Raw genomic sequence first — 16,028 nt, 5'->3', positions numbered from 1 at the left:
TGCCCAGAGGGAGACCCCTCCATCCAGGCACCCTGGGGGCTTGGGCAGCATTGGTGGTGGTCTGGATATGTGTGCTCCCCTATGTATGCTCCTGTTAACTGCATGGGGCTGATAAACGGTTAGCAAACAATTGTATGCCGCTGCCATACAGGAGGCACTTTTCAAAGGTTCTTTAGAAACATGCTTTTACACTAAACAGCCTGCCCCAGGCTAACAGCTGGTGCAGGCAGCTTTTAACCCCTCCCCCCCCCCACACACACATTTTGTTTTACATTATCCAAGCACAAAAGGCTAGTAAAAATCCCTCTCATTTTGTGCTCAGATTCTCCCACTGACCAGTTTCACCAAACCTTCTAGAACTGTTTGGCTCCAGTACAACAAAAGCTCTCGGCATCTCCCTCGCTAGACTTCACACTGCTTTGCAAAGGAGGCTCCACGGGCTCCTTTTGCAGATGGGGAAACTGAGGCCCAGAAAGGGGAACAGATCCCAGCAATCTTGACTCCCAGCCCCTCACCCTGCTCTAACCCATCATATCCCACTCCCCCTCCACAGCCAAGGCAGAACCCAGGTCTCCCTGCTGCCTGGATCATTTGGTGGGGAAGAGTGGCAGAGAGTGGTGACAGAATGCTGCCCTAAGGGCCCAGCCAGAAATGCTCTGTGACAATGCACATTATGAGTGGTTGAGCACCAGCCTCTGCCTGATCAGCTGCCCCTCTATAGACAGGAGCCTGGTTGGCTGCTACTGGGGGCAGGCAGGACTGGGGTACTGCTTTTACTGAGCCAATGGCTCCCTAGTGTGAAAGTCCCTCCATTCTCCCCCTCCCACACACTTGTCATGGGGACAACGGGAGCTGGGCAGGGCCTTTCTTGTCTCAGACAGGATTGCAGCACAAGCTGAGGGAATTTACAAAGAGGGTGGGGCAGGGTAGGGCTGGCTCACCCAGAAGCACTGGAGGGGAGCAGAGGCCGGTTATTCAGACAGCACAAGCAGGGCAGATGGCCCTTTACACCAGACACTGTGCCTGCCCCATAGCCTTAAGCCACTGAATGGGCCACAAGCCAGTGACCCTGACCCATTTAAACACAACTGTCTATCTTAGCATCCACTCCCCTTCTACCCTGGGGCCTGCTCCCACAGCCCAGGCTTTCAGCCTCACTGTTTAGGCACTGGGACTCCCCCAAGGCAACCACTGAAGCACAAGGACTTTTCCTGCAGCAACCAATGGGGAGGCTACATTAGCAGCCAGCAGTGAGATCACAGCCCCCCCAGCAGTTCAGCCCCAGACACTACACACTGCTCCCACTTCTAGCCCAGCTGGCACCAGCAGCTTGCTGCCCAGCCATCATCATGCTGTCAGATGGCAGGACAGCTACAGCCTCGCGTGGCCAAACCCACACCCGCATGGAACGCGGCAGCAGGATCTGAGTGTGACTCATGCTTCCTGAGGGCCCCCGAAGAGCCAGATGGATGCGATTAACCCAGTGCTGCCTCCCACCACAACGGCAGCTCAGAAAGAGCCGGAGAGGCAGCTGGTCCATGAAGACAGGCTGCCAGCTCCAACCAGCACACAGTGCAGCACCAGAGCTGTCAACAAGGCAGAGCAGGGAGAAGTGGGGCAGCTTAGCTAGCAGCTGCAGTCAGGGCCCCCGCCCTCAGCAGCAGGGGGCTCCTGCCCACGCACCTGGACACCATGAGCAGATACTGTGGGACCCCATTCTCAGTTCTACGGGCAGATGGTGACACAGCCAACACCCCCTCTCCCTGCCATTCGCCAGCCCTGCAGCAGTTTGGACTCTTCCCCGCCTAACTTGGAGCTTCACCGAGTCATGGTGTGAGTAGGCACACGCCTAGGGGTTCCAGCCCCAGCTCAAACTCCAAAGGCTACCCAGTTCAGTGTGTCCTGGGTGGTGCAGGACTAGCCCCTGCCTTCCCCCATGCCCAGGGATAGCCAGTTACACTGATTGCCAGCCAGGTACAAGCTTGTTATACCAGGGGTGTGAATAAGCCACTTCTCTGCAGCCAGCAGAGCACCTGGGCATGAATCAGGCACTCCAGACTGCTCCCAAGGAACAGAGGCCTGCACCGGGGGGACTCAGCTGCTAGGGATTCCCAGCTGGGGGAGGCACAGGAGGAGCAGGCCCAGGAACAGGGATACTGGCTGTCTAGCTACAGGGAACAGTGCAGGTTAGGGCAAGCCCCTAGGGAAGACTCCTAGGAGCCAGCTGGCAGCCCCTGCCATACTGGTGAGGGAAGGGCCCTTGCAGAAAGCAGCTGCAGGGGAAAGACACCCAGGTCCCCAGCTGTTGTGACTGACCAACAGACAAGAAAGCCGACAGCCTCTCAAGCCCTGCCCACCCCACCCCCACAAAGGTTAAAGAGCACAATTTGCTTCCCACCGTGTAGTATTTCCAGGGGTGGGGCACTAGATGAGCCAGGGTTGCACAATCATCGGCTAAGAAAGGGGTGGAGCGAGCAGGCTGGTTGGTCAGCCAGACACCATAGCCTGGGAGCTAGGCACAGGCCTAAGGCAACCCACTCAGAGGGGGAGGGAACAGCGTAGCAAGTTGTTTGATGGGTTCCAGAGTGAGGCTCCCCCCCACATCCTGCCAACAAGCTACTCATGGGGATGGCTGGGACCTGTTTCCTGGGGTACACCCAGCCTGTAACCCACCTGGCTGCAGGGCCCAGCCCTGCCCTGCCTGCTGGCACTGATAAGCTTATCACCAGTTAGGTGTGAGGGCAAGGCCAGGGCAGAGGCTTGCAGTGACCCATGCCCTGCCTCCCAGCTTAAATATTGATCTGGGGCCTGGCAACTCAGCCTCTCCAAACAATTAAAGAGACTATTCTCCCAGAGGCACCCATCCCTGCCAAGAAACAGCAGCCCTCCCCCTCCACCCTATACCCCAGCCAAGACACCCATCCGGCCCACAGCAAGAGTCCAGATCTGCCCCACACGAGCTGCACCCTTGCTAGGGAGAGCCCAGATTTCCTATCCACCTCAGCAGGAAACCCACTGTGTCTGTCCCTGCACCCCCAGCCAGTCCGAGGGGCCCTGAGGAAGCACCAGCAGGCCCCCAGCTGGCCCCACAAGCCCCTGCCCAGGAACGACAGACCCCAGGATACCAGCATGTGGGGTTTTTATTTTTCGTGTCACTGATCCAGGCTTCTGATGTTTGGCCCCTGGTGAACAGTTCCCAGCAGCCCATGCTCCCACTGGCTGCTGCCCAGAGGCTGTTGTCCCTCACTGGCCAGTCTGTGCTGTCCCAGCTGGTGGGAAGGCAGTGCCCTCACTTGAAGATCTTTCCCTGGTTGAAGGCTTTGCCGACATGTTTGAATTCGCCCTCCCACGTGAAATACTCCTTGACCAGCGTCTTGCACTCCTCACTGTCTGCATCCATCTTCCTCCAGGTATAGGACTCATAATCCACTTGCCAGTCAGGGCTCAGCTGGGAACAGAGAGGAGGATCAGCAGAGGGCCTCCCCACACCCCAGTCACTGCACCAACAGGCCCAGCCACCAGAGGGTGAGCTGAGCCTAGTCCCTCCCTTTTCCCTGCACTGCAGATGGAGTCGTCCTCATAGGGCAGGGCCTGCTCAGCTACAGGCCCCTCCCTCACAGCCCAGCATGCTTCCCTACCCACATGGAGCAGTTGCTCCCTCTGCACTCAGCTGCCACCCTTCCTCTCCCCCTTCCCCTCCGTCCTCCACCAGCACAAGCAGATCCTGGCCAACTCCGGAGGGCTGTGGGTCAGCATTGGGGGGGCAGAACTGGGTGAGAACCACCCTTTGCTCTTGTCACTGGGCAGCTTCACAGCAGGGCATGGCCAGACTGCCCCGAGGGAGCAGACTGCCCCCTTTTGCCCAGGAACATTAGCAGGCTGCCCCAAGAACATTTACCTGTTCCCAGGCCAGGGAGCCAGCAGGCTCCTGAGACACAGCCACCCTGCAGCGTGGGAGTGCAGAGCTAGGGGTACCTGCTCCTAGCGGGTATGGCCAGACTCCCTGCACACCCACGGTCTGCACAGAGACTCACCGGGAAGGCCAGCTCCTGGCCGCGGAAGACCCAGATGCCGGAGATGGTGCTGTCGTTATTGCTGCCAAAGAGGATGACGCTGGAAAAAGCGTTCTTCCGCAGTTTGTCCAGGCGCTGGAACATGCCTAGTGGGAAGAGGTGGGAGAGCCGTCACTGCTGTGCCCCACCCCAAGCAGGAACCCTCTGTGACTCAGACCAGCCCCAGGTGCTGTTCAGGGAGCCGGGGCAAGCCCTGAAGAGGAAGGGAAGGGGTGCTGGGCTCTCACCTGTGATGAGGTTGCAGCTCATGAAGGTCTGGCTCAGCTCCTCAGGGAAGCGGTACTGCGAGTACCAGATGGACCAGCCGTCCTTGTCAAAGTGCTCCCAGAAGTAGGGCAGTGCCACTGTCAGCGTGTCCTCGTTGGAGTACTTCCGCTTGAACTCATCCATGACAAAGGGGCTGGGGCAGAGTACCTCCATCAGAGACAGGCAGGGGGCAGCTGCCCTCACCTCAGCCACCTCCCAGATAGGCTGGCTCTGTCCCAGCTCCTGCCTAGCAGTGACTCCAAGGCCCCTCTTCCTACTCAGGTGTTTGGGCTGTGGGGCTAGGGAGGTCAGGACCCTGCACAGCTCACCTCCCAGGTCCAGGAGAGAGCGCCCATGGCAAAGAGTAACAGAGGGCACTGCCCCATCCTACCCAGTGGTTCTGGGCTAGGCATGCCTCTAGCCACGTGTTCCCCATCCCAGCAGGGATTATGGACCCAGGCAGTGCAGCCCATGAAGCTATCCCAGGCATGCAGCAGGGCGTGGGACTGGGATGACTCCAACTCAGCAGTGCTGAGGCTCTGCCTGTCAGCGTGCAGCCACCGCCCCCTGGTGGCCAGGGAAGGCAGCAGAGAAGCCATGAGCAAGAGGACCACAGACTGAAATCTGATTCCTCCGCTACAGGCCAAGGGGTGGGGAGGAGAGGGAATGCCATCCCTTCCAGAGGCAGGGAGGGACAGGACTGGGCTCCCAAAATCAACTCCTCTGTTTGCTCTGGAAAGGCCACTCTGCCCTTTCCCATCCAGAGGCCCATGGAGCAGCAGGAGGGAGCTGGCTGTGTCCCCACTGTCTGGTGAAAACAAGAGCTGGTGGCAGCTTGCCCAGAAGAGGCCAGAGGAGACAGGGAGCAGAGCATGGGAACTGGCCCTTCCCAGGGCCCAGCCCACCAGCAACAGAGAGGAGCGCGATTAATTTGGGGCAGCGGCTACGGGGCACTAGTGCCGTGCAGCTGCCAGGATCCAACCCCCTCTCTCCACTTTCCCTGCAGGAGCTCCACCAGCCAGGGCTGGCCCAGCCCAGTGAACAGATCAGCACCTCTTGGGCAGGTGAGCAAAGGGGTCCTTGGACTTCGGCTCAGTAGCCAGGGCCTGATCACACTCATCCATCTCCTCTTCAGGCTCAGATTTCCTCTCCTCTTTCTTCTCCTGCTTCTTCTCCTCCTTGGCAGGCTTCTCTTTCTTGGGGACGTCTTTCTTTGGCTGGTTCTCAGCAAACTTCTTGGCTGCATCAAGGGGAGGAAGGAGCCCATGGTGGGGGCAGCCAGGTCCCTCCCCCCTTTCCTCTCATGGGGGGGGGCGCCCCATGGTGGCCCTGTTAGACCACCTTGAAACTTAGCAATGGCACTAATCCAACCACTCAAGCCCTCACCCAGCCATTGTTAGCCCCGAACTGGGGAGACCCTGATCACAGCAGCCACAGCTCCCTGCTAGAGCTTCTCTGGTTGCATCCTCCCCCAACCAGGGTAGAGTAGCCTCAGAACCAAATCTGGGGCAGAGTGAAGCCTGGGAGACCCAATAGAAGGAAGAGGCCAGTAGATCAGGGTACACAGATCCCAGCAGAGTCACCCCAGAGAGTTAGCAAGCAGGATCCCCCTACAAGTTGCTGCAGAGAATCTAGAGAACAACAAGGCCTGCCATTACAAGGGGCACCAGGACAGCCACACACCCCTCACAGGGGAGGCAGAGGGCCAGCTCCCTGCCTGGGGAGCTACTCACCATCAAACTGAGCCATCTTCTCACATAGCTTCACCTCTCCCAGCACGGCCTTGAACTGTGGCTGATTGATGCAGGTCACAAACCAGCGGTTGGTGTTACTGTAGGGCTGGCGGAAGGACGGCTCCAGCACCTGGAGAGAAGGTCAGAGATCAGCACAGCTGGAGCCAGCCATGGCTCAGGACACTGAGATCAGAAGAGGGTTTCCTGGGCATCTATCCCTGCCCCAGGGGCAAGGCAGCCACTCCCCAAGCCTTTGGAGCCACACTGGAATCCCTGACCAGCCTTGCCCCCTCAAAGCCCCACCCTGCACACAGGACTCCAGCTACAGCCCCCAGGACAGCAGGAACTCTCAGCAAAGCTACAGCCCAGAACCAGACCCTCCTGCCACTGCCACGGAGCCTCAGACAGTAGAGCCCCCTGCACCTGCTTGTAGAGCCAGAGGAGGGTGCACACAACAGTGATGTCAGCCAGCGTGATGCGCTCCCCCACCAGGAAGGTCTGAGTCTTCAGATGAGAGTCCAGGATGCCCAGGACCCGCTTCACCTCCTCCTTGGCATATTCTGTGGCCTGGAGATCAAAAAGACCAGGTGAGCCCCACTGAGGCCTAGGGGAGGGAGGGGGAAGAAGAGGAGACAGATGCTTACTTAGCTGCCATACATTGTGCCACCGCTTCGCCGCCACCACCACCTAACACCCTCCCCTCCTCAGCATTCCCAGGAAACCAAACCAGACCAGGTGCACTCTAGTGGTTAGAGCAGAGGAGCCAGATCTGGATTCTAACCCAAGCTCGACCACTGATTTCAGAAAAGTCCTTTTCTATCTACGAGGCAAATCCCTTCCCCCAATCCCATGGGGCCTGCAAGGCCTGTGAACTCCCACGCCGAGGTGTAGGAGATGCACAAGCTAGCAATGACTGGCATCGCCCTCCTTCCTCCACCCCCAGCTGGCAGGAGATGCTGCAGCTTCTTTCCAAGCTTGGCACCAAGACAGGAATGGGCCTCAAAGCAGGAGAAAGTCCCAGACATGCAGCCTCAGGCCTAGTCTGGCCCTGTGGCTGTTTCCTAATCAGAATCCCAGCAGGGAGGTAGGGGAGCTGGAAGCCCATCAGCTCATTGTTGCCCTTCCTGCTCCACATCCATCTCAGTCCCTGCAGGAACAGGGCAGAGAGAAATCTGTCTCACTGGATTACCACACAGAAGCCCTGTATTCGCAGCAGCCTCCTGACCCTCAGGGGAGGGGGCCAGCAGCTCCTCACAGACTGCAACCTTGGAGCAGGCTACTTGCCTTCCCAGCTCTAGACACACCAGTGGCACTTATCAGAAGAGAGGCAGCCCAGAGAGTTCCTCCTTGGCATGGGCCCATCTGCATGAGTCAGGGAGGCCGTGCCAGGAGCTTCACTGCACCATGGCAGCCCAGACTTGGAGGTCCTGGGCCTCCAAAGAGCTTAGTACCCAGCAAGCTGGAAGGAATGTCCATTCTCCATTAGTTGTGGATGGCCGGGGGCAGGGGCACTTCAACAGCTGCAGCCTCTCCTCAGAGATTTCAGGCCTCACTGCCAGGCCCTTGTAGAGATGCTGGGATGGCAGACACTGACCATGGCCCCATGCATCTGTCTCACCCCTCATGTGACAGTCACTGAGTGCTACCGTAATGCAGCCAGCGATACGCACCCCTAAAATCCTGACCCTGCCTCACAGCCAAGATCTAAACCTTTGACTCTCCATGAGGGGGTGTTACTGAACAGCAGTATCAGGAGTGGAAAGTTCCAGGACTCCCAATTCTCCTATGTGTACACAGGGGCAGCAAGGAGCTGGCCTGGTCCTGTGACCATTCACTGGAGGAGAGCAGGAGCTACCTGCCCTCCTCCCCCGCCCCCACTGACCTGCTTGTTGTAGTGCATGATGCCCAGCGTAGGGAAGACCCAGGTGCTGGCGGGAGGGACGATGTCACTGTCAGCAAAGCTCACCCACTGGATGATCTGGGCAGCTGTCTCCTTGCTGGATCCCCGCAGGTCGTCATTACTGACTGGAACCAGAGCCAGCTGGTCACTGGGACGGGGAGAGACACCAACCCCACCCCGCCAAGACATGTCCACCCAAGACATACACCACCCCCAAATCAACAGACATACCATCTCTTCTCCCCCCACCCGGCCCATGAGTGCGGCTACCATCAGGGGAAGGGAAGCAGAACTGCCCTGGCAGAGCCAGCAGTGGGAAGAGCCAAGCCCAGCCCAAGTCCACTACAAGACTAGCAAGTCCACAGGCACTGACCCGACTGCGGGTGCACTGGACACAGTAAGGAACTGTCCAGCGCACTGCTTACTCCACTGAGCCCAGCACAGACAGCAGCAGAGGCAGGAGCCGCTGGATGGGGTCAGGGACACCCTAACTTTACTGCCAGGTACAAGCTCCACAGGGTATGCTCTTCCCATAAAGTCCCCATCCCCCCCGGTGCTGGGGACAGCCCCCTGACCATTACCGTAATGTGCGATGGCGTTACTCTCAAACACGCAGAATCCATCAGCCCCTTCAAAAGCAGGAACCTAGAAAGCAAGCACCATTGCATCCCTCACTGAGCAACCAAGGCTTTCACCTGCCTGTGCAGCACCCCACCACCTCAGCCACACTGGCTAACTCCACCAGCCCTCAGAGCACAGCCAGTTTCCCCTCCCCCAAGGGCCAGCAAATGGGTCACCCCAAGAGCATCTCGGCCCTGCTGACACCCAGCACCCCACAGCAGCAGCTCTCAGATGGAGTCACAGGGAGGCCAGGAGGGAGGCATTCATGCCCTCCAGCAGGCACCAAGGAAGCCCCTCTGCTGGTTCCTGCCGCATTAGACGCCCAACCCTGAGGGCTGGAGTGGCTTGAGGCAGGGGGAGCATGCGGGGCGGGACGGAAGGAAAGAGACACGACTGCTCAGGGCTTGTCCCTCCACAACTCGTCTCCCAAGTACCATGAGCAGTGAGTGTACAGCTGCCCAAGGGGTAAAGTGACTGAGCAGTTCCACCACACTCTAGCTACCAACATTTCCTTCTACACCAGGAGCTACAATGCAGCACTGTTTGCAGCTGGTCTGCCCCCTGCCTGACCAGGCCTCCCCAACCATCGTATATCCAGCACATGGAGACTAGAGAGAAGGACAGAGTGACCCCAGAGGACACCTGTTTCTCTGATCTGAATGACTCATTACTGGAAACCTGGCACTACCCCAGCAATGCTCCTCACTCAGTCTGAGTCAGCACATGCAGCACTGTTACCTTCCCAACAGGAAATTTCTTCAGGAACTCAGGTGTTTTGTTGGTTTGCCCAAAGTGGAACTGGGGTGGGGTGGAGAGGACCTTGATCTTAGCCCCACTGTACTGGGCAGCAATGAGGGCTTTAAATGCCCGCCAGTTCTCAGGGTAGGTGTAGAGAGTCTGAAGAACACAGAAAAGGAACAAGGTATGAAAAATGCAGGAGCAGATCACCAAGATCTGTCTTCTGGTCCACCCCGCACTTCCTGGTCTCCTCTGTGCCCCAGGAAGGCCCTCCTCCTTAAACCAAACCCCCCACCATGCTGATTTTACCAACCTTAGTATTCACCCAGAAAGCTCCCTCTCTCTTGCCCCTTCATCTGCCATGGTTACCCCAGGTACCCTCTCCCCACATTCACCAGACAGGTTTCAGAGTAACAGCCGTGTTAGTCTGTATTCACAAAAAGAAAAGGAGTACTTGTGGCACCTTAGAGACTAACCAATTTATTTGAGCATAAGCTTTCGTGAGCTACAGCTCACGAGTACTCCTTTTCCATTCACCAGACCCCTTCATCCACCCCAGGTCCCCTCACCAGTTCAGAGACATCACCCTCCCTCACAGCCACTCTCCTGTTTCCACCCACCTCCCAGAGTTCCCCTCACCTACAGAAATCCTCAGCACCCCAGATCAAATGGCCCCTCTGCTTCAGGGTCCCCAATTCGTGCACAAAGACCACTACCCCATCAGCAACCCAAGCACTCTGAGCCACACCCCCATCCACTCACCTTCACTGCCAGCTTTACCATGCACCAGAAAGCCCTGTCTTTCTATGCAGATTCATCACCCTGGGCCAACCCCCAACCATTGCCCCCACCCCACTGACGAGACACCTAAGCCAACACCCGCCACCCTTGGCCATTACACCTCTCCATCAAAGGGACATGCAAGGACAGTAGAATCCAGAGCAGACGTCTCCTCCAGGTACCCCTGTACACCCAGAAAGACTCCTCTCCCCTACCCCATCAACACCACACTCTCCCTTGCCACAGATACCTTAAGACTAGGGCAGACACTTCCTCCCCAAGAAATACAATCTCTAAGGCAGAGACCCCACCCCAATACCTCCAAACATAGAGACACGAAGTCAGCACCCCCTCCAAACTGCCCCCCGGCTGCGGGAGCCTTCAAATATACCCCCGCCTTCTCCTCTCCCATCAATCAAATCAAATACAGCACTGCCTTCTCCCCTCCCATCAATCCCTACTAGTCCCTAGGGGCCATCTCCCCAACCGCACATTCCCCATTCCACCACCCTAGCCCCCTAATACCAACCCCAGCTCTCCTGCCGCAGCTAAGCCCCCACAGCCCCGCCTTGGGGCCCGTCCCAGGTCAGCCCCCGCAGGGTCCCCCTCCCGGGCCAGGGCCCCTGCAATACCACCCGCAGGCAGACAAGCCCATCCCCGCCCCAGCCCTGCCATTCTCCCAGGCCTCGGCCAGCCCCCCAAAAGCGGATGGGGATGGATTGCCTAGAGGGGAGCGGGGGACCCTCAGGGACGACACACTCACCCCGGCCGCCGCCATCTTAGCGAGCAGAGAAAAGGGAGGAGCTCGGGGCGGGACTACCGTAAAGCAACGGGGAAAGCGCCGCAAAGCGAGACGCCGCACACCCAGTCACGGCACGGCATACTTCTGCCTGGCGCCCTTATAGGGCGTCACCAAGGGGGCGGAGCTTTAGAGACGCGACAGGAGTGGCGCTTCTGGGGCACGTGCAGAGGGAGCTGCGCAACGGGAGGGAACAGAAAGGATTTAAGACTCCAACCACGTGGGCGCTCCCCAGCCCCTCCCTCCCATTTAATCCACGTGCCCCAAGCGCTCCCCCCAAACTTCTCGCTGGGCCCCTCCCCATTGATAACACCCCACTTGCCCCTGGATTCTCAGGGGTCCTGCTTGTGCACAGGCCTGGGGTAATAAAGGGCCACATGGTGGCCAGCTCCTGGGGGGGGGGGAGAGGAGAGGGCAGCTGGCAGTACCTGGCTGCCCAGGGTGTGGGGCAGGGTTGGGAAGACCCAGTTAGGCCCAGGGTTGCTGAATCTGTGATACACTCCTTGCTCTGGAGCTGTGCTTTGGACCATGGGGGCTCTTACCCAGCACCAGGGCTGCCTTGCCCCACCATGTCTATGGTACCCAGCTCCTACCGTAGCTTGCTCCCTTCCGGGCCAGACACCATAACCAGGCATCAGAGCTCCTGCACCAGTTCCCCAGCCCAGCCCAGCCCAGCCCCGGCTAGGACCAGAGTGCCAGACAGCAGGGGCTGGAGAGGGGATTGCTGGATGAGTGACAAAGGTCCTGACCAGCTGTGCTCGGAAGTAGAGCTTGCCCCACCCTGTCCATCTCCCTCTGTCTTTTTCACACAGACCCCCCAGCCCTGCAGGCAAGGCCAGCAGCAAAGAGCAACCAGAGTGGTCTTTGGGGCAGGTTGGTGTGCGCAGCGTGTAGGACTCACAGGCCAGCCAAGGCCAGGGGTGCACAACCCAGGATCCCTGCACTGACTCAGGGGGAAGCCCTGCTTCCCTGCCTTATGAACACCCCAGCCCAGATCCCCTCCCCAGTGCTGCTCCGTGGTCTGCCTGTATCTGAGTGTCCACCTTGCCCTTTAGAGTATAAGCTCTGGTGGGGCAGACACATCAGGGGCACAGCCAGAATACAGACAGCAACGCTCTCTGGGAAAGGCAGACTGGCAGCTGTGCAACAGGTCCAATGGCATAGTCTGAACAGCTGCATGGTTGTGCCTCCCTTGTAACCCACGGGTAAGGCTGAGGTGCCAAGTAGCCGGAGTGCTGGAGAGCAGGGCAGCCCCATTCATGCTCAGAAAAGGGAGCCATGAGCCCCACCCAAGGCAGCTGGCCCTGCTTTGCAGGGTGAGAGACAAAATGCTACTTTATTAAAACAAAGGAACTTTTATTGGAGGTGAAGGAGGAAGCTCTGGTCCATCAGCCACCCCTCAACTCCCAGCTGGTGAGTGGAGGGGAGTGGATCCATACACTATAAATACAGCAGTAGATGCAGGGAGCAGGTCGGGCCTTGGTGCAGCTCAATTGCTTCCCAACTGGAGCCCAGACACGCAGTGAGAGGGATGGATTTGTATTTCAGCTCACAAGACCTGAGTGAGAAACAGAGAGAGGAGGTTGAAACCAAGAGCAACCAGAGCCCTAACCCCCAAGAGGTACAGTTGAGCCCCTTTCCCTCCCCCCAGGGGAGACGCCCACACCACTCCCAAGGGACATGTGGAGTGCTCCTATGGCAGAGACTGAGAGCGCTCACTTCTAGTGCAAGAGCGAATGCTGCAGAAACGTTCTGGAGTAAAAGATCCACCCAAGCCCAATGTGAACTCAGCCAGCCCAGCCCATCTGGTTACTCCCCCCAAGCTAAATAGAACACTCACCCAGATAATCGTCCATAAGGGAACCGATGGCAAACTGCAAACCAAACAGAGAGATTAGTGCCGCTGCAAAGAGACTGTGAGAGTTACCCCTGCCTGCTCACCCCCAGCGTTCTAGCACCCCCTTGTGGGAGAGACTGGGAATGAATGAGCCAGCCCTCCTGCCCCACTTCTTACAGCGCCCAGACTAGGAGCGGTTGGGAGCTCCCCCACAGCCAGCCCTCATGCCCTGCTCCCTACAGCTCCCCTTGCTGGGAGAGGCTGGGGCTGTAGTAGCCAGGAGCTCCTGCCCAGTTCATGGCTGAGAGTTGGGGATCTGCATGCAAGCACACAACAGGCTCAAAGCATATTTGAAGGAAGCACCAAAGACTCACAATGTCATTCTTATCCACTCTGGTCCCCACGATTTTCAACCGAATCTCATCATCCTGCTGGATCACGATGTCCTAGAGACATGCAGCACTAGAGTGAGACCCATTTACCAGCTTCCTGCCCTTCTCAGACAGACAGAGGCAGAAAAGGCTAAACACAGAGTTGCACTTAACTCCAGTAAATAAAGTATGTCTGATATGGGAGAAGCAAAATTCTCCCCCACCATCCACAAGCCTGCTCCAGGGGTCTCCCTTGCCCCCAGCTGGGTCTCCCTCCCTCTCCACACACCTCCACCACCCCCATTACATCCCAAGCTACCCGCAAAGCACCATCCACCTAGGACTCACCTCGTCCACTGTCTTGTAGCAGGGAGGGTTGGAGTTTGGGTCAAACTCCATCTCGGAGGGAATGGACTGAGAAGAGAACAGGAGTCAGTGAGGGAGGAGCTCCCCAAATATTACCCCACCCCTAACCTGTTCCCCAAGCTCCCCCTCCCCAGCACCCTGCTTACATGTCGAGATATGAAGCAGGACATGGGCCCGATCTCGGTGAAGAGCCCAACCTGTAGGAAGTGGAAGCAGTGATTCCATTAACACAGACATGGGAGTTATCCCGGTCTCCCACCAATAGCCACACCCACCTCCAGCCCCAAGACACCCACTGCTCACACCCCAGCATTCAGACACCACAGTCAGAGGCAGAACAGCCCTTGCACATCCCTTCCTGATCGGCTCTGGGGCTCCTAGATCTTTAGCACAGGGGACCCACCCCCTGGCTTAGCTCCACAAATCCCCCTGTCCATCCCTTTCCTTCATGGGCCTTTAGGAGAACAGGATTGTTTGCATTGGCCACAACACTTGTATTTTAGCATTATGACAATGATGATAATCTAATCTCATGCATCAGATCTTCAGCCAGTCACCTGCAGGAGTCAGGAAGGAACATTGTCCTCCCAATGCACAATCTGGGTTGGACTGGGTTGGGGGTGGGCCCCCTGTACCTTTCTGTGAAGCATCAGAGATCAGCCACTGCTGAAGACGGGTCACAGGGCATAACGGGCCAGTGCTTTGAGGTGGTCCAGAGAATCCTCTTTCTAAATGCCTGGCTGGGGCACCATGCTCATATCACCAGACTGGGGGCCAGGAAGGAATTTCCTCCAGCCAGTCAGATTGGCATGGACCTTCAGAGCTGTTTGCCTTCCCTTGCAGCATGGTGTGTGGGTCGCTTGCTAGGATCATCTGGGCATATCTTGCCAAATCGATTCCCTGCCACTGCAGGGCCTTCCGGCATTGGTGGCTGCTCGGGCTCTCCTGTTCTCTCCCTGGGGCTCGCAATAATTTAGTCACTGAAGGACTCAAGTGAGTGGATTCAATGCAGGGGTATCCAGGTGAAATTCTCTGGCCTGTGTTATACAGGAGGGCAGAGGAGATGATGTAATGGTCCCTTCTGAGTTTACACTCCCCAAACCACAGCACTGTGTTACCTTGTTGACCTGCGTCACCACGGCATCCACCACCTCCCCCTTGAAGGGCCGGAAAACAATGGCCTTGTACTTGACGGGGTAGAGCACGAAGCCACGGCCTGGCTGGATGACACCTGCCCCAATGTTGTCAATGGTGGTGACTGCAATGACAAAGCCGTATCTGTGGGAGAGTGGGAACCAGCTGTTAGAGAGTGCCAAGGCAGAAGGAACGGGCCAGAGAAGGAGCAGAGCTCCAGGGTCCTGTTACAGAGGGGGCTTCCCACACTCACCCCCAGGGGCTAGTCTTAGGGTCCCTCCAAAACAGCAACCCCCCTCCTTTTCCAACTCCCACTTCTTCCTTCCATGCATCTGCACCTGCCCTGCATCTCCCACCCCTTCCCTCCATTCCCACCACCGCACTGCTTCCCACTACCTCAACCCACATTCCCATCACCCCCAGCCTCGTTACCTCCATCCCTATCCCCCTCCAACCAAACAATGGCTTATTCTCCATACTCTCTTGCCCCTACTCACTTGCCCGTGCAGGTCCCCTCCACCTCCGTGAACAGCTTCTGCTTGACAGTGTTGAGGAGATTGGGCCCGAAGTAGCGGGGATGCAGCAGGATCTCATGCTCCAGGGAGATCTATGGAAGCAGGAAGAGGGTGAGGGTGCAAAGGAGAGACCTGCAACCGAGAGGGGAAGGGATGCAACCATCAGCCAGATCCTCCCTCCCCCACCTCACAGCAGACTGAACAGTGCACGATGGGGCAGGGCCTTAGTGCCCCCTCAGTCAGAGGGAACAGTGGCTTGCTGAGACCCCTGGATTTGGGGGGAGGTTCCCCGAGGCACAGGGAATGGTGCATGCTGGGGCTCTGGATGGGTGAGGGGAGAATGCTTCCTGGGGTCGCAGGAGAAGGCAGCTAACACACTTAGGGAGGTGCTTCTGGGAGGAGGGGGGGGGGGTCGAGGAGCAACTGATTCCTGGAAAGGGAGCTGGGGGAACAGCTGACCACCAGGTGGGGAGGCTGACCTACAGGGGGAGGGTTATCCAGGCCTTGGCAGGGGAAGCAACTAACGGGGGGGGGTGCGGCTGACCCTGGGGCGAGGAGGGGAGAGGGTTGTCCAGACCCCAGCGGGGAGTAGCTGACTCCCGGGGTGGGGGGAAGCTTGTCGAGGCCCCGGCAAGGGGGGGCCGCTGACCCCGGCGGGGGCCCCGTCACTCACGTGATAAAACATCTTCCAAGCGGGCCAGGAGTGAGGGCCGGCAGGAACCCGCCACAACCCCCTCCCCGAGCGCCTTCCTCACTGCTCCACGGGAGCCCCGCCCCGCAACGAAACAGAAACCTCGCGTTCTGCGCGCATGCGCTCCTTGCAGTCGCAGCGGTGGCTGTAGTATCATGGCAGCCACAGAGCGAGCGGCTGCCGCGTTGGCCAGAGGACGCCAGGGGGAGCTCGGGGTCTGGCAG

General features: G+C 58.2%; 2 protein-coding genes across 2 annotated transcripts; both read right to left on the bottom strand.

The window, feature by feature from the left end:
- Positions 1–3,122: 3,122 nt before the first annotated feature.
- Positions 3,123–10,993, bottom strand: EEF1G (eukaryotic translation elongation factor 1 gamma). The gene is made up of 10 exons (XM_075130528.1): positions 10,855–10,993; positions 9,312–9,470; positions 8,534–8,597; positions 7,935–8,077; positions 6,476–6,619; positions 6,053–6,182; positions 5,373–5,559; positions 4,301–4,473; positions 4,035–4,159; positions 3,123–3,448 (listed from the first exon to the last, which is right to left on the bottom strand). Exons 1-10 carry the CDS (start codon positions 10,867–10,869, stop codon positions 3,290–3,292), a joined length of 1,299 nt encoding a protein of 432 aa, XP_074986629.1. The 5' UTR covers positions 10,870–10,993; the 3' UTR covers positions 3,123–3,289.
- Positions 10,994–12,225: 1,232 nt separating this feature from the next.
- POLR2G (RNA polymerase II subunit G) lies at positions 12,226–15,927 on the bottom strand. The gene is made up of 8 exons (XM_075130526.1): positions 15,787–15,927; positions 15,096–15,205; positions 14,583–14,742; positions 13,611–13,661; positions 13,447–13,512; positions 13,102–13,173; positions 12,731–12,764; positions 12,226–12,448 (listed from the first exon to the last, which is right to left on the bottom strand). The coding sequence occupies exons 1-8, from the start codon at positions 15,796–15,798 to the stop codon at positions 12,435–12,437; spliced, it is 519 nt and encodes a 172-aa protein (XP_074986627.1). The 5' UTR covers positions 15,799–15,927; the 3' UTR covers positions 12,226–12,434.
- Positions 15,928–16,028: the final 101 nt, after the last annotated feature.

This window comes from Caretta caretta, chromosome 7 (assembly GCF_965140235.1).
Source record: "Caretta caretta isolate rCarCar2 chromosome 7, rCarCar1.hap1, whole genome shotgun sequence".
Classification (NCBI taxonomy): Eukaryota; Metazoa; Chordata; order Testudines; family Cheloniidae; genus Caretta; species Caretta caretta.
This window is presented reverse-complemented; position numbering and strand designations above follow the sequence as displayed.

Coding starts and splice junctions, on each gene's coding strand:
- EEF1G (XM_075130528.1), bottom strand. Junction 5,560..6,052: donor GAAGATGGCTCAGTTTGATG/GTGAGTAGCTCC, acceptor CCCTTGATGCAG/CCAAGAAGTTTGCTGAGAAC. Junction 3,449..4,034: donor GCCAGGAGCTGGCCTTCCCG/GTGAGTCTCTGT, acceptor CTCTGTTCCCAG/CTGAGCCCTGACTGGCAAGT.
- POLR2G (XM_075130526.1), bottom strand. Junction 13,662..14,582: donor TGGTGACGCAGGTCAACAAG/GTAACACAGTGC, acceptor CACTTCCTACAG/GTTGGGCTCTTCACCGAGAT. Junction 13,513..13,610: donor CCTGCTTCATATCTCGACAT/GTAAGCAGGGTG, acceptor TTCTCTTCTCAG/TCCATTCCCTCCGAGATGGA.